Source organism: Carassius carassius, chromosome 39 (genome assembly GCF_963082965.1).
Source record: "Carassius carassius chromosome 39, fCarCar2.1, whole genome shotgun sequence".
Classification (NCBI taxonomy): Eukaryota; Metazoa; Chordata; class Actinopteri; order Cypriniformes; family Cyprinidae; genus Carassius; species Carassius carassius.
In genome coordinates, this window is record NC_081793.1 from 28,410,876 (window position 1) to 28,436,668 (window position 25,793).

The window sequence follows — 25,793 nt, forward strand, 5'->3', positions numbered from 1 at the left end:
TCTTACATAATCTCCATCAGACAAACTCACTTTAAAACTACAGTATCAACAAAAAGAAAACACTTAAAATAATGTTTGTTTACCGTTTTGTACTACGCAATATTTCAGAGAGAAAAAGGGAAAAACAGGAAAAGTAAAACTAAATAAATAAACTATGTATAATAAACAAATAAAAGCAAACATTTCTAAAACTTTTATTTTTGTATTGATCTTTGATTTTAAAGAAAATCTAAAACTAAATCTGGTCTTCATTAAAAAAAAAACTTTTAAAATAGAATAGAATAGATAATCAATTCGGAGAGACATAAGTAAGTACACTAAGCTGCAGTTCATTCATGAAGTGTTTTTATTTAACCATACACAAATGTTACTACAGTACAGATTAGTTTGATTAAGTACACATACTAAACACACAGGCTCTAAATCCCTGAAAAAGAGTAGTCTTCATATGAATAAACAGGTCAGAATCTCCTGTTTAACTAGTGGTTATGATTAGATGAAAGATTGCTGACTTTACTACCTTCTACTACTGCAGCAATTCACATTCATGCTAGACACGGACGATGACAACAATTACTGTGAATCTCACTATACTATATAAAGAATATTCACCCCAAACTCAATAAAAGAAAATGTTTTGCATGCATGAAAAAATTAAGTCTGTTTAGGAGCCTTTAACATGCATTACCATGATGCAAAAATATTATTTAAAATTGTTTCAATGGTAAAAAAAAAAAATTGTTATTAAACAATGTTAGTATTAGTGGTACAAAATAATGAGTTTTTATTATAAAACAGCATTTCTTAAGAATCACTGTTCAGAAAATTGGAAATTACCAAAAAACATAAATGATGCATTACAGGAAATTGAGCAGAAAAATGGCACGAAAAAACTGATAATGCAAACAGTGTTCCTAAAATATGCTTGACTTTCTTTACGCAAAGCTCACTTCTTGTTTTCTATTTAGATTTTGGGGTGAAAATGACACATTTTCATGAAACTGAGCCATTAAGACCTTCATGATGATAGACATAATTCTATATTCTTCTTGCATAGAGATCATAAAGCTCACGATGTAAAAACTATGGCATATATTGATGGACTACTTGGCATCAGGTACTGAAGACACCACACAAAAGGTTGATTCTCTAGATATCATGCATAGTCTGAATAGATCGCAAAATAAAAGAAATGATCTGAAATGATAAAAGAAATGTCTTTAAGGCACAAATGAAATGTTATTTTTGGCTTTGAACATAACAGCGATGTGAAGAGAGAGACTACCGCATTAGTTAAATCGACACTAGTGAGATTATGTGACATATCGATATACAAGCGTGATTAATATGATGATGATGAAGATGTCACATATCCAGTCGTCATGCTATTGATGCTAACGTGTCTGACTTCCTGTTTCTTCAGTCACTTCCTCCACACAGCTTCAGGAGCAGTTTCTTGTAATCGCCAGACGTGTCAGCCTGAAGATTAGAGGGAAATAACACAAGAAAAATATTCATAACACTCACAATATTCTATTTCTAGCTACGGAAGCACAAATAAACTTAATTATACTTAGTTAACTATACTTGAATAATATAATATAATATAATATAATATAATATAATATAATATAATATAATATAATATAATATAATATAATATAATATAATATAATATAATATAATATAATATAATATAATATAATAAATAAATTATTAAAACCAAAAATTTATAAAAGGTTTAAATGTATTGAAAAGTATTATTACTTATATACATAGTAAAAAAATAAATTAAAAAAACGTAAACTGGTCTCACTTCATAAAAAAAAAAAAAAAAAGAAATTTAAATGAAATTAAATTGTTTGTTTATAACAAAATAACAGCTTTTTTCCCGGCAAGAAAAAAGTTAAGTATATATACACATATACATACACACACACACACATATATATATATTTACAAAAAACAAATCTAAAGTTTTTGATGATATAATATATGTTTGTTTGTTTATAATTTAGCACCATGTCAGAAACCACAGCTTTATTCACAAGGAAAAGTTACAAATAGAAACTATTAAACTAATCTATGCATTTTAGTGCTGCGAATGCATGTTATAGTTTGCTTTTTGAAGCAGAAGAACCTGACGTGTGTTATTCGGCAATCATGCATACACATAAATCTGTGGGTAACAAGTTCCCACAGAGACATATTGTGTGAGTGTACATTTGTACGTCATATAAGAAAAAGCACAGGGGCCGTGCAGTGTATTGTATTTGTGTGTGTGACTTACAGAGATGGCAGTGTAGAGCGATTTCCCGTACAGCCGCAGATACTCCTGTCTGATATCCAGCATGTCCTCTTCAGAGCGGGACACCATGATGCGGATCAGAGTCCTGTCTTTGGTTCCCACACCCTAAATCAAGGTGAACATCAACAGCTCATGCACGCATATCGACCCACAATCAGATTTACTAACATACATGCATACGCTGTTCAGAAGAACAAGCCTCATGCCGCTCAGTGCTGGATTTACCAGGCCAGAAAAGTACAGCGTACATAGAAATAGGCTACTTCTAATCATCAGACCTGCTGCTGGACGACATAACTACAGCAAAACCACAGCATTTCTCTACCTGCATGGCCTTGTGGAGACGTTCAGCAAAGTATGCAGCAGTGTTTTTAATGCACTTCACTGAAAAAAAGAAAAACACAGATAAAACAGTTGAACTACACATTACTTCAAATTACAGAAAGAGGAATAGTTTATTGAGATTATAGGTAATACATTTAATCAGCTGCAGAGTATCGATTTTGACATATTCTTGTTGCATCCATTTATAAAAGCAACAAGCCTTTAATTTGACTGTGTTTGGGGACTATTAAATCAACACATGTATGGTCGACTTTGGCTAAAGTGAAGGGCTTTTACAGATTTCGATATGTTGTTTTACAACTTCATGAATCAGAAAAATACTGTTATATAATGTTATATAAATCAGTGTGAATGATATATGAACAAACCCCTCAGTGAAAACCTTCAGATTATAGACAGGAATAAAACTGCTAAGTTTGGTGTTTGTAAGTTGTGCTGAAGAGGAGATATGTATTGTAACCGGAATCTACAGATGCATGTAGATAAAGTGCAATTAAAATAACACGTAATTGTGTATCTTGGAAAAAAAAAAGTGAAACACAAGTTATGGAAGCAAAACAGGCCAAAATTTCAAAACTGTGCATGAAAAGGAAAAGGATTGTGTCATGTTTGCATGTGTAAAACATTTCACTCATCATAACCTCCAATCTGCATCTTATTCAAATCAGCTGATTCTGACCAATCAGAGCTCAGTACCCACCCACTGCCACCATCCCAGACTCCACGTTTCCAGACATCTCGCTGCAGATGCTCTTCTCGATGTCTTTACCGCACATCTGCTGGTACTCATGAAACACTGAGAAAGACATCGTATCCAATCGTCACTCACAAACCGGGTGCAATGCATCGTTGAATCCACATGATCAGGGAATAATGACTTCACATTCAGTCTGTTCCTTACACAAAACTATCGTGCGACTTCTAAAATAGTGCATAGACAAGTGTCACCCGTTTTGAGATTACGCATTGTTTTTTTTTGTCCTATTTAGAGCAAATAAAGCAGAGTAAATTATTAAAGACTGCAACAGAATATGAGGATTTTCCATATGATTCAGGGAACACAAGTTGATAGATTTCTCTAGTTGACTTGTTTTCACACAGATTGTCCTAGTTAGGGAAATAACAGCAGTTCTTGTGTATTTCTGTATCTGTTTAAGCGCTGGTGGTTTCTACCTTGTCTCAGATGAGGTTTACTGCGAGCGCACAGAATCGCGTTAAACTGAGACTCGTCTGTGCCCACTTTATTCTCTCCTGCGGCGTAGAGTTTCTGCAACACAGAAAACATGCATCTGGATCTGCACAACAGCAGCCAAAAATGCACATTTACATTAAAACGTGAATTTGTTTAAGCAAATCAAGACTCGTCTCCAACCTGCGCTTCCTGTTTGGCCAGAGAAGTGTCCACAGTCTCTTTCTCATCTCGATTACCCTGAACACAAATGATGGAAAACATTTTTATCTAACCGTTCTGATCTTACTTTGGGTTTTTTATTTATTTATTTATTAATATTACTATTTTGTGTTGATCTAAAGGAGTGTTATATAATTAAAAAAAATCTATATATATTTTTTAATTATATAAAATTATATATATATATATATATATATATATATATATATATATATATATTTTTTTTTTTTTTTTTTTTTTTTTTTTTAATTATATAAAATTGATGATATATATATATATATAGATATATATATATATCTATATATATATATATATATATATATAGATATATATATATATATATATCTATATATATATATATATATATATATATATATAACAATAATAATACTAATGGTAAAGGAAATTAAATAAAATCAAAATTTTAAATTGAAAATCTTAAACTTAAAAAAAAACTCTACTGAAATAAAAGTGTTATAAAGTTTAAGTATTAAAATTACTAAAAGTTATACTGAAATAAATATAAATTAAATAGTAATTATAATGAAAACTGAAAATATTAAAATAAAAGCTATTACTATTCATTTTGATTTAGTGTTGCATATGCATTACTTTTAAAGGATATTACTATACTATAAGAAATAATCCTAGCTCAAAGTATAACTTAAAATAGTATAATACTATATTAACAATACTAAAATAACACTGATCTGCAGCAAATAAGTCAAATATTTATTTACAAGATTACAATGTTTATAAACCTCCTACGTGCCATTTATATTGCTACTTCATTTTTTCCTGCTTTAAAATAAAATAAAATAAAATACAAAAATAAAATAAAACATTTAATAAAATTAAAATGACAAAAAACAAGGGGTTTTGGTTATCTAATAAATCAATCGTAATTTTCCTGTTATTTTTCATATTTTTAAAGATATGGCTAAAAATCCTTTGATTAATGATCATCCAAACATGAGTAATTAGTAAAGATGTGATGAAAGAGCCAAAGCTGACAGATGAGTGTCTGTACCTGAGACAGAGAGACGAGCAGACGGCGAAAGTGTCCAGACGTGTCTCCGCTGATGGCGTCCTCCAGAGATTTACCGTACTCTAGACAACAAACACTCATCATAACACTGCTCAGGGAACACGATATCCAGCAGGTCTGTGATCACAGACTCACCTGCCTTATACACCTTATTAATCTCCTGAATCTCAGCATTACTACGAGAGGACAGGATCTCTATGAGACAGGCCTCATCGGTTCCTGCACCCTGAAAACACCAGAAAAACAATCGTCATCTCTTTAATCGTCTTAAAAGTGCTGCGAATTATACTCCGAAGAACTGATATTATACAATTATGCGGCATATTTCACACACACATGCTCTTAGTTTCAAATTTTTCTTTAAACACATTAGTTAAGGCTCGCTGTTTATAATGAATGTTGTTTATAAACATTTACTCCTGTTCTGTTCTGAATGTTTTACATTACTCTGATAGCAAGGTTTTCTTTCTATTTAACTTATATGAAATTATTTGGCTATTCACTGAAGATTTTATGCTATTAAGCATCCTCATATTCACAGTCTAATATCTGTGGAAGTTGTTTCGGCAACAGAATAATAAAATATAAAAAGTAAACTATCCTGAGAAAAAAAAAACAGAACTGTGAAATATAGACTCAGATTGCAAGATATAATTTCAAAAATCTGTCTTTTTTTATCTGAATTCCGAGTTTGTTTGTTTTAAAAAAATCATTGCATTTAATAATTTAATTTCACAATGAATTCTGCCTTTTTCCCTAACAATTCTGAGTTAGGAACTTCACCATTACTTTATTTAATGAATTATTCTGTTGCAGAAACAAGCTTCCAAATATATTCCATCAATTTCCACTCAGGTTTCTTTCATATTGTTCCAGTGCAGCATGATAATCCCAGACTCAGAGCTCTTCTGGCAGTTTTTCTGCTCTCGACTCTGTAGTTAAGTGTCTGTGATTCATTAATGAGTGCTGTGAAACTCAGCTTTTATCAGCTCTGCATGTACGATTGTCCAGATCAGTCCCTCGTGAGGTTGCATTTCTGTTAGGATGCTAGGAATTGGAAAATCCAATTGACCAATATATCTAGTATCAAAGTGGATTTGCACGTATTTCCCTGAAAAATGAAGGGAAAGGAAGTGAATCTCACTGATATGGCCTCCCTGAGTTCAGAGGCATCAAAGTGTGCAGGAGTCTTCAGCATGGCCAGCACCAGATCCTCAAAGTCTCCTTTCAGTTCTGACTTCAGGTCGCTAGCCAGATCCTGCAAAGCATTTAACATGCAGAGTCACACACGAGAAACCTCAACACGGTCACAAGTATCCGAAGCTTCATTCCTCACATGCTCACCTTGCCGTAGGTGGTTTTATACGCTGCCTTCAACGGCACGCGCTGCTTGTTGGATCGAGTCCCGAGAAGCTCAATAATGGCGTTTTCATCAGTTCCTGCGAGCAAAACACATTCAGCTCTATGTATTTTAAGACTTATTAATGTATAGTATACAAACGTATTTTGTGGTGCAAATAAATCACTAATTTCTTCTCACCGAAGCCTTTCATGGCTTTCCGTAACACCTCGACGTCTCGGAGCGGATCGGCGCCAGGAAAGTCCTTGATGGATCCACGGAAACCCTTCTAAACACGGAAAACGCTATAAACTGGTCGCATCTTACATTGTTACAATATTATTTTATTTTTCTATATATTTTTTACATTGTAAGTAAAGTAATAAATACATTTAAATAAATGCATTTAATTAATTTTTCAAAAAAATAATCATGATTAACTGATTAAGTGCGATATCTGTTTAATGGCATCTTTTTACTAAGTACTGATGCTGATGTTTTTTATTTATTTACCAGTTTCTGAATATAGAATGAGTAAATATAGCCATTTATCATTACAATAAAGTTCTGTCATCATTTAAACATTTAACAGGCTTAAATGGTCACAGAACCTAATATTACAACTTTTCATTTAAGTGAACTTAAAACAATCATCACATAAACACATTAAAATAAATATTACATTTACCTGTGTTAATTGCTTTAATTGTTTTAAATGCATTAATCAGAAAAATAATTGCATGTAAAAAATAATTTTATATATATGCATTCATCAGAAAAAATAAATGCAAATGCAAAATAATTTTTTATATTTAATTAGTAAAATACACATATATGCAAATGTAATCTAAAACATTATTTTATATTTATATTTATATACAAGAAGTAAATGGATTGTGAAAGCTATTTTATTCATGTCAAACTGTTGTAATGTAAAAATAAGAAATTCTGGTCTAATCTCCTGCTATTTGTGTTTGATTTTCAACAAACTATTATATTTGACACAGAATGACCTTTTAATATTTAGTAATGTGAGGTTTTCCATGACTGTGGCTCCCTTGTCAGTCTAAACCAAACTCAGCCTGAAGCGGCTGATGAGCTGGAGTCTCTCACATTGACAGCAGGAGCGACCGGCGGAGTCGGTCCGGTCGGGACGCCCCCTCCGTACCCAGGCACTGACGGGTTCGGGGCACCTGGGTATCCTGGCATGGGCTGCTGTCCCGGCGCTGGGACCCCGGGGTAACCCTGAGGCATTCCTCCACCCGGCTGCATTTATAAGACGAGACACATTTCACTTCACACCTCAGATGTAGAGCTTAATGCAACAACAGTTCAACCAAAATACTGCAATGCGTTTGAAAATACAGGACATAGCTGACTGTGAACAATAAAAGAGGCAGAAATAAAGGGATTCTTACAGCTCCAAAGCCTGGTTGGCCACCCCATCCACCTGTTAACAACACAAATAACTCAGTGCTACTGTAACGCTACGTATAACAATACAGACACAAAGCCATCAAAACACAGAAAAAATAAAGCATTATGCACCAATATAATAAAATAAAAAAAATTATGCACGATGCATTAAAAACAGAAATTGATGCATTTAAAATGCAATGTAAAAAAACATTTAAGAGCCCTATGAAATCGGTTTTATAAAAAAAAAATTAATAGTTGTTTTAATATTTCTGCTTTCTGTTTTAATGTTTTAATAAAAATGTAATGATCCAAAAGGGTGTCCAAGCAATTTAATTCCTAAACTTTAATGAGGATTTATTACAATATTAACAATAATAGTGTCCTATGAAGTGTTTGTAAAAATTCTGGTAAACAAATAAATAATTAAATATGAATGAATTAATAAAAAATTGTTTAAATAAAAAATGAATTCAAATAAATAAAAAATAATATTTAACAACATTTAATATGTCCTATCATTTTTTTATTTAAATTAAAAAAAAATTGTGATATTGGTCAAAAATATTTTTTTATTACTTTTATTACTTTGAGAAGTACATTCCACTGTACAGTAAATGTTTCTGTATTATCAGCATGCAACAGATTTTCAAATTAGAACGTGGTCTTATTAATATATATATATATATATGAATTTGAAGTGTATCGGCTCCTGTTTATAATGCATAATGTTTTTTTTTATATATATAATTTGGAAAATAATGCATCAAATTGCCAAATACACCCCATTAATGAACAAACAACTACAGCCAGCAGCAATCCCATGATGCTCCTGCATGCAGAGCTCAGACTAACCGGATTGGCCTGCGGGGGGCATGTTGGGGTAGGCCCCGGGTTGGGCGGCAGGGTAACCTCCTGCCTGTGGTGGAAAGCCTCCTCCTGGGGCAGCTGGGTAACCGCCGGCCTGGGGAGGGTATCCTGCTCCGGGGGGATATGCTCCGGGCTGAGGGGGGTAGAATCCACCCTGGGGTGGATAGGCTCCTGGTTGGGGCGGGTATCCCTCTGGGGCCTGCTGATAAGGGCCGGAGGCAGGAGGGTAACTTCCACCTGCAGGAGGGTATCCAGGGTAACTCATCTCTGAAACCTGCACACATGCAGAACATGAAGTCACAGTCCAGCTGAAAATGATCTGTCACTTTATGGAATTTGCATTATCTGCAGACTTTGATCATTCACTTTGACATCCCTAAAAATCAGTCAGTATTTTGTAAAACACAACTTTTAAGAGTGTTTTTCCTTCCAAAAAATGCCATGGTTTATCATGAGTAATGCAGGATAGTCAAATTAACAAATGGTAATCCATGCAATTAAAATAAGATCTGCTCTCTCTGTTTGTATGTTTATATTAGACTTGTGGCGGTATTCTGTAATGCGATATATCACGGTAATTCATATGCATGATATTGTTATCGTGGGCACTTCTAAATACCGTGAATAATTATATATTACAAATTATTCTGAATTTGGAATGCATTTCAGTAGGGATGCACCGGTTGACCGGCCATAAATCAGAACCGGAACCGGTCCGATTTTTCCGGAAGTGCGCTCGCGTGCACAGACTACATTGTAATGGTTACTATGTCATTTGTGTGGAAGTATTTCGAAATCTGTGCGCAGAACACGGGCAGCCGTTCAGCACTGGAAATGCAGAGCTTCATGTCTGAGGCACAGATAGCAGGAAGCGATCAGCCGTTGGTGTACTGATGCACAAATAAGAGTATTATTTTTATTTTACCTTAAAATTACATAGACTTAATTTGATTTAAAAATCACCTGCTGTAGCACACTGAAAAAAAGTGTTTCATTCATCCAATTAAAACATTTTAGGGTAATGATTCACATCTATATTTTTTTACTTGAGACAATAAATTATTTATTTTTCATTGGCTCAAGTAAAAAAATATAGACGTGAATCATTACCCTAGTTTTTTTATATTTTTTATTGGATGAATGAAATACTTTTTGCATCTTTGTTTTATTCGCACCAACATTATTTGATTTTAACATTTTGGAATAATGTATTTATATAGCATACTTTTATTTAGTCTCACTGGTAAAGACCTTTTTTTATTTAAAAGCAAATTTAAAAACTAAAACAAATACTGAACGCCGATTAAGAAACATCTTACTGAATGTGTGTTGATTGTGTTGTTTGGATTGTAGAACTATGCAGTTATTGACTTTAATGTCACATGGTTACAGTTAATCTTTTAATTTAAGGCCCGTTCACTGTAGTTTCAACACAATTCAAAAACAAAAGCTAAATGCTGATGTCTGTACCCTCTGTGTTTGTACTGAATGTAGGCTACTTACTGTGCAGTTACTGCCGTTAATTTCAGATGGTTACAGTTATTGTTTTCAATAGCCAAAAGCCAGTTTGGCCTATTAAATACCAAATATACATCTTGTTTATGCACACTTTCCTTCTTTCTTGTTGGTTGCTTAAAGATAATAAAATAAAAAAAACGGAAATCGGTATCGGAATCGGCCAGTTTGCTTGTAAAAAAAATCGGTATCGGAATCGGCCATGAAAAATCATGATCGTGCATCCCTACATTTTAGGAATACTTTTCCCATCAACTGGTCAACATGCAGAACACCGCTGTATGCTGCTCTGAGGCTCTGATGTCAACAAGCACGCGTGAGACGCACATGGAGGAACACGTGACAAAGCACATTCACTTTCTGACAGCAGATGGCGCTAAACTGCAGAAAATGTCCTTACCCTGGAAACCCCAGAAATAAAGCAGCTGCACTACTTTCTAAAACATATTTAAGTGCATTTCATTTCGAACAGTGCAGGGTTCTATTTCTATGATCTTGCTTCCAATCGGTCAGGTTGGTCTGATCTGTACACACACCCTGAAGTCATTAGCTTGATAAGAAATCAAGGAGTGAATATTTCAGCACTGCAATCAAACATCCAATGTGTGTATATACCACTGACCAAACAATAAGTGTGTGTGTGTGTGTGTGTGTGTGTGTGTGTGTGTGTGTGTGTGTGTGTGTGTGTGAGTGAGTGAGTGTGTGTGTGTGAGTCATGCGGCAGGTTTATCAGGTGTGTTCTGCTTATGTTGGCTATAGGTTATCAGAAGACTACATGAGATAAGTTTGAACTTTACATTTACAGTAGCATCTGAACACTTACTGGTCTGAAGCTGCTTGACTTCACTTTACTTGATTATCCAGACATCCAAAATAAGAAATTACACATCCAAACAAATAAAATCAGTGAGTCTCAAACCTGATCATCAGGCTTCTGGGGAGCATTTATTTCTTCATCTCTCAATCATCACTGGATTGCGTTGCGTTATGTATTTTAATAAAATTAAAATTAGTTAAAATTACATATAGCATCTTTAAATAAACTGATAAAACCACCTTTTTCCAGTCATTTGCAATCTTTTTAAAACATCACATCACACTTACAAATAATTTCTAGCTGAATAAAAATTTATAAATAAGAAGTGAAGTGACATTCGGCCAAGTATGGTGACCCATACTCAGAATTTGTGCTCTGCATTTAACCCATCCGAAGTGCACACACACAGAGCAGTGAACACACACACACACTGTGAGCACACATCCGGAGCAGTGGGCAGCCATTTATGCTGCGGCGCCCGGGGAGCAGTTGGGGGTTCGGTGCCTTGCTCAAGGGCACCTAAGTCGTGGTATTGAGGGTGGTGAGAGAACTGTACATGCACTCCCCCCACCCACAATTCCTGCCGGCCCGGGACTCGAACCCACAACCCTTCAATTGGGAGTCTGATTCTCTAACCACCAGGCCACGACTGGCCCCAGCAAATAAAAATACATTTTAGAACACATTTACCATATGAATTTCAATTACTTTTCCAGAACACACTATTACAACTCACTTATATTTCCAGATTTTCCACGACCACAGAAACCCATTTTGTATAACTGTATTATTTAATATCTAGTTTTAGAATCTGTATTTTTAGTGACCGCGCAATTCAATTTGGCAACGGTTCTTTTTTTTTCTTTTTCTTTTTTTTTGAGGGTAAGTAAAAGATGACAGAAGTCTCATTTTTGGGTGAACTGTCCCTTTAAGGGTTTACTAAATCTGTAGCGTGACTGTGTGCGCTGCTAGTAAGCTTTTGGTTGAAGCATCTTGCGTGTGAGAGGTTAAACTGCAGTGAAGCTCAGATCAGCAGTCATCCTGCTTTACATATAAAGGTAAATCAGTAGCAAAACTCGAGAGGTTGAAGATCTGATTGTGAGAACTTGTCATATTAATATTTGTATTTGTAAGTTAAAATTTACACTCACAGCTCTGATGTGAAAAGTTGAATCTTTCAATTTGCACACACAGACAATGATCAAAACACCCGTGAGAGAGCAGAGCTGGGGGCGGGGCTTTGGTGCGAATGAAGACATTTTATTGGTCGATGCCCGACCAATGAACAACGCCAACTGTTTTCACTGAATATCCTTAGCTTTGACAGGATTTTAAGACACTGCATTCATTTTGCCATTCAGGTATTATCTGGTAGACAAATAATGCAACATAATTTATATGTATATCCTACTGCATATCACTCTACCAGAGTTGCAATATAATGCTGTTTTTATTATTTTTATGTTTTGTTAAAATAATTTTAACTTCTTCATTGGGTTAAATTCCTAATTTGCTTGTCAGTAATGAACCTTTTTAAATGCAACATTATTATTATTTTTTTTTTAAATAAAAATCGAGTGTTTAATAATGTCTAAATGTACATTAAACAGCAAAACCTAAAAAATAAGCACTTATGACCAGAAATACTGTTTTGAGCAACTAGTAGAGCTAAATACATGTATTTATTAAACATCAACAAGACCATCTAGTGTTTAAGCAATGGAATTGCATATGAATATTATCTTTTTGTCCACCAAATGCCTCTAATTTAAAGCGTGCCTCTTTGCACTGGAATTTAAACCTAAATACTAGTTATTGTAGTATAAATAATAACCATATTAGAAAATGTTATATTTCAAATGGTCATTCATGGATCATAAATATTGCGCATATTATTTAGTACCATGATCTCTTCAAATTAACTAAACAGGGCTGAGTTAACATGTAGTACAGTTATTTTATTGGTTAAAAGTTACACTTAATTGTTTAGTTACATTTAACTGCCAAGGAGGAGTATGAGAACATAATGCTGTTCCATTTTCCAGTATAAAATGCTATTGTAGGCATAGTCATTGGTCAACGCAGTTATCCATGCATAATCAATGCACTTTAAGTGTTACAAATTACTAGAAATCGCTGCACATATAATGAATCTGCTGTCTGTCCCAATTTATACATTTCAAGCTTATTTACAAAACGTTTAGTTTAGTAGCTCCATGAACCACGTGACCGCGTGGCGGTGAGATCAAAGCATGCTCTGGTACAGCGAGTTTACTCTGCAATATGCAGTGGGATTGCATTATTTGTCTACTAGATAACATCTGAATGGCAAAATGACACTACTGGTGTAGTGTCTTAAAATCCTGTCAAAGCTAAGGATATTCAGTGAAAACAATTGGCGTTGTTCATTGGTCGGGCATCGACCAATAAAATGTCTTCATTCGCACCAAAGCCCCGCCCCCAGCTCTGCTCTCTCACATCTGCATATACAAGTGCACAAGTGAGTTTTGCAACAGAATACCGCAAAAAGAGTAGCAAAAGTCAGAGCGCTAGGATTTGAACTTGTACTTCCAGATCTGAGAGGTTGTAAATGCCGACTTGACGTTGTGCAGCGAAACTGAAGTAAAGTGCAAAAGTAAATATGTCGTAAACATGTGTGTATGTCATTTTCTTTGTGTGAATGTCATTCTACACATTTGTGACTATTAATCTACAACTTCCAATTCAAAACACGGGTGTTTTGATCATTGTCTGTGTGTGCAAATTGAAAGATTCAGCTTTTCACATCAGAGCTGTGAGTGTAAAGTTTAACTTACAAATACAAATATTAATGTGACAAGTTCTCACATTCAGATCTTCAACCTCTCGAGTTTAGCTACTGATTTACCTCCATATTTACAGGACAGAAACCAGCACACTGCTTGAAGAAACGCAATGCCACACAGACTCGTTTCAAAACATGAACTGAAACACACACAGCCTGACAGTCCTACACTACACACTGCGCACTTCGGCGTCGCTCTAGGAAAAAATGGCAGACGAGGATTTCAGATTACACGACACACACCCAAACCATCTGATACACACTGAATCTGAATCAGGAAACATGTGTAACACTCGGCATCGCTTCGCCAAGAGACATCTAAAGAGCACCGCTTCACGCGGATACATTGTTACATTGTGTCTATCAGGAGCGCGCTGGAAGCGCAATCGACGCGCAGTATATTAACGCTTTAACGCAGTTAAAAAGACTGTAAATGCTCAACTTACTGGGATGTGTGTGATGCGATGATTGAAGCTCGTGAGTTTGGACTGGATGAGGAAGTGTGTCACTGTGGGTGGGACCCGATCCTGCCTTTACATCCCAAGCAAAACACATCCTCGTCATTACGCGTTCGGTTTAACCCTTACATGCATGAATTATTAAATCACTATGTAATATTTTTAGGTTTGTTTTGACTTTTTAAGCAAGTGAAAAATTTAGTCAATATTTTATTGTACACAAGCCAACGCCATTTCTGTTCTGAATACTGTAATAATGTAACTGAACATCATGTTGTTTTGTTGATTTATGTCAATCACTCCTGAGATTAGCAGGGCGTTTTAAACATTTATTCCTTGAATCTATTTTTTTTACTTCTTATTTTACTAGTATTTTGCTAGGCCTACTTGTTTTTTAGTTTTAAATGTTTTAGTTCTTCTTTGTGATACAGACATTAAGTGAAAACTCCAGTTTTTAATTTTGCAGACATTATAGGAACGCTACACTGAATGTTCTCTGAAACAATAGTATTATTGTTAATATATTATAGCCTAACATTTGTGTACCTCATGGACGACTTTATTACATTTGGTTTTAATGAGTGCAAAAACTGGTTTGTGTGGCATATCTATGAGAGAAAAGCCTCTTCACATGACTTATACTGACCATGACTGTGTGTTTAAAAGAACATGGCAGATGTCCAACACAGACATACAAACAAACAATCCATTTGCATGAAAACGACGTCTTCCTCGTGTGTCACGTGACTCACGCCCATCCCAGGCCTCTCACTCTTTCAGATGAGCATGTGTAGAAATAAAAGAGTCTTATGGGTTTGGCTTCAGAAGTGTGTGAACAGCAGTGGAAAAACTGGTCATGTTTACATCAGGAGTGTCCTCCACATCAGGAGGGAAACACTATTTCTAAGAGTTTCCAAGGCTTGCCCTGAGATTTACAAAACATAATGTTTATAACCATAATATTCACATTTCATTTTAAAACTCCTAACCTCCATCTTTCTTACAATGTGAACTCATGTTTATGTTCATGTGTAATGTAAATATGAAACAAGCTGTTCAGGGAAAGCAAACACACAGCAAAAGACACACCCACAGACACACACACACACACACACACACACACACACACACACACACACACACACACACACACACACACAGATACAGAGACCGAGGGAGTTTCACATGTCACTGAGTTGGAGTCTTTCAGCAGCCTGTAATAGACTGACATGAACACCAGAGGGCGCAATATACACCTGAACACATTGAGTCAGGCTCAATGTGATTTAATCTAAATTAAAGGCATAGTTAGTCCAAAAAAAGTCAAATAAAATAGATGTTTATCTGCATACCCCCAGGGTATCCAAGAGGTTGGTGACTTTGTTTCTTCCGTAAAACTAAATTATGATTTTAAGCTTCAGTCTTTGCAGTCTCTCAGCTGTACAGTGCATGGCAAATAGTCAGGGGCGTAGTTTATGGGGAGGATATGAAAAAATATGAATTCATTTATTTTGTAAAAATAATTTTGTTCATAATCAAATATGAGTATGTCATAATAAATCAGACAAAAAATACTCCCCCTCCTTTGAACCGATTGGTAACGCCCAACCAATGAGTCGCACTTTCACCAAAACAAGCGAGTGGTGTTTGAATGGGAGAGCACACGGTTAATGTTAACGCCAAAGATGAAGAGAAGCGCTGCACAGCGGACTATATTTAACTGCTGGTCAGAGAGGGATGCAAAAAAAATTAAAGCATACTGAGAATGAGGTATGAGAATATTGTGTAATAGTTAGTACACGCCACATATATTTTAGCTAGCTAATCCATTGCAATGTATTTAGCTATAACTATCAGTATAACAAGGTACCAAAGCAGCTGTCTGTTTTGCTAGTGTATTTTTCAATAGTGTCTGTAATTATCAACGACAAAAGTATTCACGTCGGTGTTTGTTTTCTTACTAAATTAATCTGACTTTTGAACGATTTGGATGAATTAACGATTTAAGTGTCTAACTCATTAAAACAGTGAAACACTGCCGCCTACTGGCGGTTTCAATACTTAATTTCTTTCTTTTGATAATCTCTACTATGTTAGAATTTTATGAATGATGATTATACACAAATTTCATAACGTTATGAGGTGTATAATCTCTTAACATGTTTTTATAACAGATTCGATGTAAATATAGCTGCAGGGTAGAAAAATCAGCAGAGGGAGAGGAGGAGCAGGTGATCAGGTAAAGAAGATGCCATTCAATCAATACAATAAAATAGGAAACAGTATAGAAAAACAGCAGCTTTGTAAAGTTAGGCTATACATTAATGCCTTTAATGTTTTAAAGATGTGTTTCCCTTTAGAAAAAAAATTAAAATGCATTAAGGTGGAATGTAAAAATGTTAAAATAAATGTCTAAATGTTGTCTCTTTCATATTTGTATATGTTGAATTTGTAATCAGTTAAAGCATGTTGCCAGATAGATAGATAGATAGATAGATAGATAGATAGATAGATAGATAGATAGATAGATAAATAGATAGATAGGAAGAAATAAATTATCCAATAACAATACACATAAAAAAAATTTTTTTTGAAAAAAATAACGGGCAGCATACAACGTTCAACCCCCCCAATTTTCAAACCAAATCTACGCCCTTGCAAATAGTAACAGAATATAGGAGTAAAAAATAAAAACATGCACAGACAAATCTATATTGAAAAGTGACACCACAATAAAACACCATGGGATTCAACATATGAATTTTAATATGCAAATGAACAAAGCAGTTAGCTAATTTTGAGAAAAACAGTTTCTGTTGAAGACTAATAAAATATGGGTCAATTTGTGACACATGCAAGACAATACAGTGTAATGTAATTGCTATTTATTTTGATTGTTATAAGCATATATCTACCATGGTACAGTTTTTGTAAGGATGCCAGATATCTGGTTGATTTATAGCCTTTTGGAGAACTTTATTGCATTTGGTTTTTATGAGTACAAAAACTGTTTGTGTGGCTGATTTGTATTATAAAAAACAACAGAGAAAAGCCTCTTGTATGTTAACAAACATCAAGTTATTAACTCATGTTTTACACATAAACAAGTAGAAAAGTTCAATTGCAAATAAAAAACCCAACACTTGATCACAGCTGGGCCAACACAAAGACCTGAAGAATGTAAGGCAACTCCTTATCTTAGTTTTGCACTGTGCTTTTAACATTTTAAACGTGCAATAAAATGTGGTGCACATACAATACAATCTCGACCCATACTACAATTTAACTATATATAGCTATTAAACTATATTTTGCAATTTAAAAAAAACAGAAGTGCATGTGTCTTGCGGAAGAACATTGTAGCCGGAGCTACTTGTCTCGGTTTATAGCAAATATAGCAAATATTGTCCAAATATAAACATAGGTTTACTGCAGTGATTCAGAATAAGACAAAAACAGAGTTTGGAAAAATGTATTCATGATGTACTCACTTATTATATACATTTTGAACACACACACACACACACACACACAAAGGGGGACTGGAGCTTTAAATTAAATCTAATTATTAAAATAAACCATTAAATATATTACATTAAATTACTACATTGATTAATTTAACATTTATTAGATATGGATGCTCTGCAGTGAATGGGTGCCATCAGAATGAGAGTCTGATAAAAACATCACAATAATCCACAGCACTCCAGTCCATCAGTGAACATCTGGAGAAGACAAAAGATGAAACACATCCAGCATTAAGATGATTTTAACTCAAATAATCCATAATAACACTTCCTCCAGTGAAAAAGTGTTCTGGTCTGAATCAGGAGAGAAATCTGCACAGATCAAGCAGCGTTTAACAAATATGTGTCTGGATTTTGATGTGAGAGACCACAGCAGATGCACTTTTTCACTGGAGGAAGTGTTAATATGGATTATGGACTCATATTTTATAGTTATAAATCACATACATACACGTATACACTTTTAATTCTAAGGTTGTACCACTGTTGTACCTGCTGTGCAATTATAAATACAGCAATGTTTAAGATCACATAATAAAATATATATAATGCATGCACTCACACTTGCATCATTGTAAGGTTGAGTCACTGCTGTCAGTGAGGTGTGCAGATTTCATTTATTGCATGTAGAGCGGAAGCTATGTTGCGAAACATCAGGAGGAGTTAGATCCATTTGCAGATTGATTGAGAATAGTCAGATGATACGGAGTCAAATACCGGCAAGGCAGGACAATGGAGACCAGGCCGAGACAGAAACATGACCAGGCGAGAGATCAGGGCAGGCAGCCGACAAAAAGAGTCCAGGGGAAGCAATCCAGGTCGGGACAGGCAGAAAACAATCAGAGAATCGAGAAACAGTCCAAGGTCAGTAACACTAGAAACAAAACATGGGTGATAACACTCAGACATAAAGACAGCCAGAGCAAATCAAGACTTCACAAAGAGTCTGTGTAATGGTGTGACTTATATGTGTGTGTGTGTGTGTGTGTGTGTGTGTGTGTGTGTGTGTGTGTGTGTGTGTGTAAATGAGGTGCGGGTGTGGTTGTGTAATCCCAGGTATGAGGGATGATGGGAAATGGAGTCCGAATCAGAGATTGCTAATATTCGGAGAACAGTGCCCTCTGGTGGTAAAAAGACGGCGGTATGGGAGCCTCCTGTAACAGGTTGGCTGCGGAAATGTTGGTTTTTAAACATATTAAAGGTTTTAAAAGTGTTATTGAAGAATACAGCCATACAAAATAGATCTCACAATACCTGTTAATTTATAAAGTGTGTTTAAAATGCTTTACCTGGAGGAATATTAATATTTCACCTTTACTGTTCAAGCAGTGTAATAGAGTTTAATGTAATGTTTTACTAAAGTATCAACGTTGTCTGTTTCAAATAAAAACAGAAATCAGATATCTTCAGAAATCAATATGATGATTTACTACTCAAGAAACATTTCTGATTGTTATTAATGTTGAAAACAGTTGTGTTTATGGTGCTGTTTGTGTGTGATGCTTTGATGAAATCGTTTTCTCTCCAGGATCATCCTAAAGGAAAGGGTCTGACGCCGTATCAGGGAACGAAGAGGTGTTTCGGAGAGTACAAGTGTCCCAAATGCAAGAGGATGTGGATGAGTGGAAACTCTTGGGCGGACATGGGTCAGGAGTGCATCAAGTGCCACATCAACATCTATCCTCACAAACAGGTGAAGAGAAGAAGAGATTTTTTCTTTAATTTTATTTATATATAGTCTTGTGCAATTTTGTAATTCATACATACATAAATATATTTATAATTTTAAAATAGTTTTTCTCCCCATGCTTTTAGTATTAGTTAATTATAATTACCTTGCCTTAAAATTATTTATTTTTTTTACCTTAATTTTATTAGTTTTAGTTATTTTAGTACATCAGGTTATCTTGGCAACTAGCTGAAATATTTTATTTTATTTTTCAGTTAGCATTTATTTCTTATTTTTTTATGGTTTTATTTTGAGTTAACTGCCTTGAAACAAGATACTTAAGCAGAACTGAGATGTAATTAAATGATTGTTTACCCCAGTAGCAAACTGTACGAAAAGTTTCTGCTCAAAGGAATAAAAAAAGAGAGCATCTGTTAGATAAAGCTTCTCTGTTGCCTGTTTGGCAGGTTATGAAGTCCTGACCCTGATGAAGCTGGATCTACTTTTACCTTTAACCTTCATGTTCTTCTGTATTGTGACTTTTTGACTTGTTTCCTCTGATCGTCAGAGGCCTCTGGAGAACCCCGACGGTCTGGACGTATCTGACCAGAGGAAAGAACATCCTCAGCATCTGTGTGAGATGTGTATTAATCTCGGATACTACTGCCGTCGAGTTCGGTGACCTCTGACCTCCACAGACGCCCGTCACACCCTCATCACCTCACTTCAGTTTGACAATATTCACTGATTCCTGATTTAAAGCAGTGCTCTGGTAAATCTGACTGAAGTGTTGATTACCACAGAAAATGACCTTTTAAATAATTAACTTGTGGCTGTTAAATTAAAGAGTGCACTGGAATTAAAACTCAAATGTGTACGTCAAACAAATTTATGATGAAATCACTTACTGATCTGATTTATTTTGTTCAGGGACTATGTATATTGGCAACAAATATATATATTTTTATATATTTCTGATCAACATTATACCACTATATATATATATATATATAAATTCACATGAAATATGCCTCTAAAGCACTTACTAAAAACACATTTCAGGGCTTTTGTTCCCACACATTCGCTTGTTCCGCTGCTTTGCCTCCAGAATGATGTCACTTCCTGTGGGGTGATGTCATCAAGGAAATGGATTCTGTGAAAGTGATGTTGCAAACAACTAACAGGACACAGGAAAAAAAGATACAACTATAGCTCGATTATTAATTAAAGTAATAATGCTGTGATTGAAACCTTTTGATTAGAAAAAGAAAAACACCAGGAATATTTCTAAATTTTCAGTTTTCTTTTAAAGATTTAAAATTCACCCCATGACTTAATTTGAATAACGGTGATCAGTGAAAACTGCTGATATGATTTGCATTTTTAAATTGTGATTTTCCAGCACATATGATGGCCTTCTGCATAATAAATGCATTAATATCTATGAAATATTCTCAGTTCGATGCTGTATATGGTTCATCAGTGTAGTCTCTAAAAGGGCTTTTCAAATTATTCTGACACCCAAAGCGATGTTTTTAATACTGTTATGAATCGTTCATCTTATTTCCTACATTTTGCATATGGAGTGATTTTAGGAGGCGTCCCTCAAGTGCTCGTTCATCACAATGATATTTGTGTATCTGGGTAAAAAGTGTGAACAATAACAGAGACATTGACAGTTTTAAGACTGTAGGGTAATTATACAATGTGTTTCTGTTCTGAATGAAGTCTGTGCATTGAAAGATGCACAAGCACATTTTTAAAATCATAACATTTGATAAGAAGTGTGTCTGGGCTGAATGCATGAAGCAATGAACCTGATGTTGAAGAAGAAGACCAAAAGCAGTCATTTTGTGGTGTTTTTACACATCTATTGATGAATGTGCATGTGCTTGTGTGTTTTTATTAACTTAGGCTATAATCTGAATAGTTTTCAACTTTGAAATGCAAAATCCATTTTTAAGACTGAAGTGCATTTGGTTTCAAACCGGTTTGATCTTCAGAAATGTGAACAGAGATTCAGGTCATCTAAAGATCTTCTTACTAAAGCACTGCATGTACATGAAACTCAGACTGTGAAATATGAAAACAATGTGCCATCAACAACCTGTGAAACACAGAAATGTGCCTTATACGCTTTCGCAAAATACAAATAAAATACTACAACATCACCATTATATCTTATTGCTCTCGGCTTTTATTAATCAAACTCAGCTGACGAATACTGAAGCACACTGGCCATAATTCAAAATCTCATGCAGTCAGTCCAGAATAAACATGGTTTTTACCTGAGAAATATGTTAAAAATTACATTTATTCACAGTGGATGTTACTGTAAAGGAATAATGCATGTAAAAATGACAGTATTTACTCGTTCTCATGTCATTTCAAACCCGTAAGATGTGTTTTTTTTTTTTCTTGGAGCACAAAATAATAATCTGTTTCTCTGCACAAGACCACGACTTTAAAAGTGCATGACTTTCAGACGACTCTAAATATAATGCACAAGTGCTTTTCATGCAAAAGACTTTTTGGTCACTTTTAGTTGTTGTTACATGGAAAAAAGCGCACCATTTGCGTTGCATGGATTTTTTAACATCACACAGCTTTGCGAAGACACGAGAGCGAGTAAATAAACACTATTCCTTTAACCCGAAAGTGTCTTGAGTTTCACATTAAGGAGCTTTTGAACACGGAGTAGTCTATGAATCTGCAGCAGGACGGTAGAAGCGTGTGAAATGAGTCGACTCGTGAATCTACTTGAGCTCTCCGCAGTCGGTGACGCTGATTCTCTTCGCGGTTCTTCCCGAGCGAGAGCCGAGCGCCTCCACCTTCCTCACCACATCCATCCCGTCTTTAACGCTGCCGAACACCACGTGCCGCTCGTCCAGCCTGGAAAACACACCACAAACAACACACACACTCAACATCACACACGTGCATGAAAGCAGATTCATGAAGATGATTACCGTACCACTCTGTTTTGACGGTGCATATGAAGAACTGCGATCCGTTGGTGTTGGGTCCGGCGTTAGCCATCGACAGAATCCCTGAACACACACCAACAAAACATTAACACACAACCTGTGCTCTACTCTGTTTAATGACTGATGATGATTTAAATGCATATAAACATCTATATTAGACAAAATTCACATCACAAAAAAAGTTATATAGTATTTTTATTATAATAGTTATGATTATTAACTAATACTTTATAAAAGTACTAATTTAAAGTAAGAAAGCAGTGTCATTTTCATATTATATATATATTATTACTGCATATTATTATTGTAGGAAAAAAAATAATATTATGTTTAATAACATTTAAATTTATATAACTAGGTTTTATATTTATTTTTTTAGTTTAAGTTTTAGTAATTTTGTTGTGCTTTTGTTGTTTTTATTATTTTTTATATTTCTATTAAGCTTTATTCAGTTTTAGTTTTAATATTTATGTAACTAGCGTTTATTTTTAAGTAAATTTTTTTAGTTTAAGTTTTAGTATTTTTGTTATGCTTTTGACATTTTATTCGTTTTTTAATATTTCTATTTAGATTTACTTTTATTTAAGCTTTGAGCTTATATTTTTCATTTTAGTTTAAGTTTTAGTAATTTTGTTGTGCTTTTGACGTTTTTATTATAATTATAACTTTATTCAGTTTTAGATTGAATATTTATGTAACTACTGTTTATTCTTATATTTGTAAGTTTTTTTTATTCAAGTTTGTCATTTTGTTGTGCGTTTGTCATTTTATTATCATTTAAAAAAATATTTTAATTAAATTATTTTAAGTTTTAGTCATTTTAGAACTTCAGTCTTCAACAACAATTTATTTGATTTCAGAACAAACGAAAACAATTTTTAATAGTTTTAGTTAACAGTAACACCGGTTGACTTTTAACAGCTCATAGCGCCATCTAGAGGCCTTTACACATTTCGACAGAGAAACTGAAAGACCTTTTATACAGTGAACATTCACCATGACAAGAAAACATGTAAAACAGTCCCAGACTGATCTAATGAGCAAAGAGCGCTCAGGTGTGTTTAACCTGGTCCACTGTGTTTCAGTCTGAAATTCTCATCTGGAAATCTCGGACCGTAGACGGACTTTCCTCCAGTTCCATTGTGGTTTGTAAAATCTCCTCCCTAAGAGAAACAAATGAGTGCAAATCGAAGTAAACATGAAGAGTACACGTGTGTTTAATTTAATCAAAAGGACAGGAAGAGCAAGTCTTCAAAGGGATCTTGTAACATTAACACAATGCAACTGGTTCCAATTACAGCATGTTACACCAGTGTAATCGTTTTAAACACCCAAATACAGGTGAGTAATTGTCCGGACTTGAACAGCATGATGCAGTGTGTGTTTCTGTGGCCAAGCCCAGCCCTGATGAAGCTCAGCAAGCGTGTGGGATCTCGTCACCTGACACATGAACTGTGGAATCACTCGGTGGAAGATTGAGCCTTTGTATCCGAATCCATGTTCGCCGGTGCACAGAGCTCGGAAGTTCTCTAGAAAACACAAGAGAAAATCACATATACTCGTATACACCTATGCAGAATAGAAAAGACAGTACAGTGTAATGAATATAAAGTGCTTTACCTGCTGTTTTGGGCACAACATCCGCATTCAGCTACAGTTCAGGAAGAGAGTTAAAGGTCAATAAACGAGAAAACCTTAAAAACACTGTAAAAATGGGTCACATTCTGAAAAGTAAACACACATAAAAAACATAGCTACATATGCTTGAACATCTAAATAATTTAACCGAAAATTTTTGAAACATTAAAAAATTATAAATATATAAAGCACGAAAGTGTTATAAAAATTAAGTATTTTTGATTATTATTTACAAGTTGAAAGTATTCTACTATGGAGAAGGCTGACCTTATGAATATTTATTAGTTCGTGGAACGTCCACTCAGGCATTATAATTAATATTCATAAACCCTTTGAAGAATTCCTTGATTCGCCAACCGTTTAGGCGTCTCGCGTTCTTTCAACCAATCAGACAACTTAACTAGACGGACGTCATTAATATTCATAAGCCGAGCCTTCCGCATAGTAGAGTTCGTAATTTCTCTCTCACGCACTTCGAAGGTGACTCTACCGAGCGGTTCGTTGTCCGCCGCGATGTCGAAGAACACTACCGGGTTGCTGTTGGCTTGAGCTCCGGTGGCGTACATGCGCGCCGCGGTGAACGCCAGCGAACACAATCTAACCCTGTTACTGATGAGCAACATGCTGATCCCGGTTACCGACTCGTGCACACACAGGAAGAGCTGAAGAGTCACACGGAAGCGTTCAAGAGCGCGCGCATGCACAGTCACATGTCGATTAATAAACATATGCTGTGTCTGAAATCGCTCACGCATTCACTCTATAGTACTATACTAATCCCTATATAGTGTATGGCAGTTGAGTTCACTATATCAGGAAGGAGTGAACAAATAAATAAAAAAGTGAACGGATTCGGAAACACACATAAACACGTTCATAATTATTTATTTATTTATTATTTTTAGTATCTTGACACTCGCTCAAGCAGCGTTATGAGCTCAGATAAGATGGTTCTAGAGCGTCCTCAGGCGACCGTTAATTTTACATAAGAAACCACTACCTGTTATTAACGAAAAAAAAAAAAATTATCCACCAAATTATCATCATTTATATAAGTTAACAACGATGCCACCTCAGTGAATTAGTCAAATATTAAACTGAGTTATTGCCTACATAACATATTTTAATATAAATAATGTAGGAAAAACGTTAAAACAGAAATAATAAAGATGTAAACGTCATCTCTCATTCAAACTCGCTCGCTCCCGCTTCCAGCTCGATGCTACTCCGCATTGGATTGTGGGAAATAGTGCTTCAGCGAGTAAGCAAAGACATATAAATAACATATAAATATAGTATTTATATGTCTATGAGTAGAAGTAGTTCACTCAGAATTCGGACAGCACTACAAAATGGCTGACACCCCATATAGTGCACTATATAGTGGATAGGGAGCGGTATCGGACACAGCAAGAGTGCTAAAAAATGAATGCATGTGAATTAATATAAAACAACTGTATGATATTATATAATCTATTAAAAAACTGTTTTAACTTTTAATATGTAAAAATAATTTTTAAAGTAAAACATACAGTAGGCTATTAAATTTAATTCAAATATATAAAATAAATAGTCGTAAAATGTAGCTTTTATATAAATATATATTTTAAAATATATACTT

At 34.7% G+C, this 25,793-nt stretch overlaps 3 protein-coding genes and 1 pseudogene across 4 annotated transcripts; 1 reads left to right on the forward strand and 3 right to left on the reverse strand.

Annotated features, from left to right (window-relative positions):
• Window positions 1-549, reverse strand: part of LOC132121171 (disks large homolog 5-like) — an 8,040-nt pseudogene extending 7,491 nt beyond the window's left edge.
• Window positions 550-911: 362 nt separating this feature from the next.
• LOC132121732 (annexin A4-like) lies at window positions 912-14,484 on the reverse strand. Its single transcript, XM_059531463.1, has 15 exons — window positions 14,340-14,484; window positions 8,723-9,011; window positions 7,870-7,901; window positions 7,565-7,717; window positions 6,653-6,740; window positions 6,457-6,551; window positions 6,257-6,370; window positions 5,248-5,338; window positions 5,095-5,174; window positions 4,026-4,082; window positions 3,827-3,920; window positions 3,354-3,449; window positions 2,634-2,692; window positions 2,291-2,413; window positions 912-1,479 (listed from the first exon to the last, which is right to left on the reverse strand). Exons 2-15 carry the CDS (start codon window positions 9,000-9,002, stop codon window positions 1,420-1,422), a joined length of 1,422 nt encoding a protein of 473 aa, XP_059387446.1. The 5' UTR covers window positions 9,003-9,011; window positions 14,340-14,484; the 3' UTR covers window positions 912-1,419.
• Window positions 14,485-18,467: 3,983 nt separating this feature from the next.
• LOC132121121 (zinc finger CCHC domain-containing protein 24-like) lies at window positions 18,468-20,446 on the forward strand. Of its 2 annotated transcripts, none has more exons than XM_059530292.1 (3): window positions 18,468-18,742; window positions 19,407-19,571; window positions 20,116-20,446. In XM_059530292.1, exons 1-3 carry the CDS (start codon window positions 18,611-18,613, stop codon window positions 20,227-20,229), a joined length of 411 nt encoding a protein of 136 aa, XP_059386275.1. In that variant the 5' UTR covers window positions 18,468-18,610; the 3' UTR covers window positions 20,230-20,446. The 2 variants fall into 2 exon arrangements, with proteins under 2 accessions (XP_059386275.1, XP_059386276.1); XM_059530293.1 differs by lacking the exon at window positions 18,468-18,742 and adding an exon at window positions 18,873-19,005.
• A 1,275-nt stretch (window positions 20,447-21,721) lies between these two features.
• On the reverse strand, window positions 21,722-24,851 carry LOC132121733 (peptidyl-prolyl cis-trans isomerase A-like). Its single transcript, XM_059531464.1, has 6 exons — window positions 24,646-24,851; window positions 24,155-24,185; window positions 23,975-24,063; window positions 23,601-23,697; window positions 22,522-22,597; window positions 21,722-22,439 (listed from the first exon to the last, which is right to left on the reverse strand). The coding sequence occupies exons 1-6, from the start codon at window positions 24,793-24,795 to the stop codon at window positions 22,304-22,306; spliced, it is 579 nt and encodes a 192-aa protein (XP_059387447.1). The 5' UTR covers window positions 24,796-24,851; the 3' UTR covers window positions 21,722-22,303.
• Window positions 24,852-25,793: the final 942 nt, after the last annotated feature.

Coding starts and splice junctions, on each gene's coding strand:
- LOC132121121 (XM_059530292.1), top strand. CDS start 18,611: ATGGAGACCAGGCCGAGACAGAAACATGACCAGGCGAGAGATCAGGGC. Junction 18,743..19,406: donor GAATCGAGAAACAGTCCAAG/GTCAGTAACACT, acceptor TTTTCTCTCCAG/GATCATCCTAAAGGAAAGGG. Junction 19,572..20,115: donor ACATCTATCCTCACAAACAG/GTGAAGAGAAGA, acceptor TCTGATCGTCAG/AGGCCTCTGGAGAACCCCGA.
- LOC132121733 (XM_059531464.1), bottom strand. CDS start 24,795: ATGTTGCTCATCAGTAACAGGGTTAGATTGTGTTCGCTGGCGTTCACC. Junction 22,598..23,600: donor ACTGAAACACAGTGGACCAG/GTTAAACACACC, acceptor GTGTGTGTTCAG/GGATTCTGTCGATGGCTAAC. Junction 22,440..22,521: donor TGCACCGTCAAAACAGAGTG/GTACGGTAATCA, acceptor TGTGTTTTCCAG/GCTGGACGAGCGGCACGTGG.
- LOC132121732 (XM_059531463.1), bottom strand. CDS start 9,002: ATGAGTTACCCTGGATACCCTCCTGCAGGTGGAAGTTACCCTCCTGCC. Junction 6,741..7,564: donor CGGTCGCTCCTGCTGTCAAT/GTGAGAGACTCC, acceptor TTCCGTGTTTAG/AAGGGTTTCCGTGGATCCAT. Junction 5,175..5,247: donor TAATAAGGTGTATAAGGCAG/GTGAGTCTGTGA, acceptor TTTGTTGTCTAG/AGTACGGTAAATCTCTGGAG.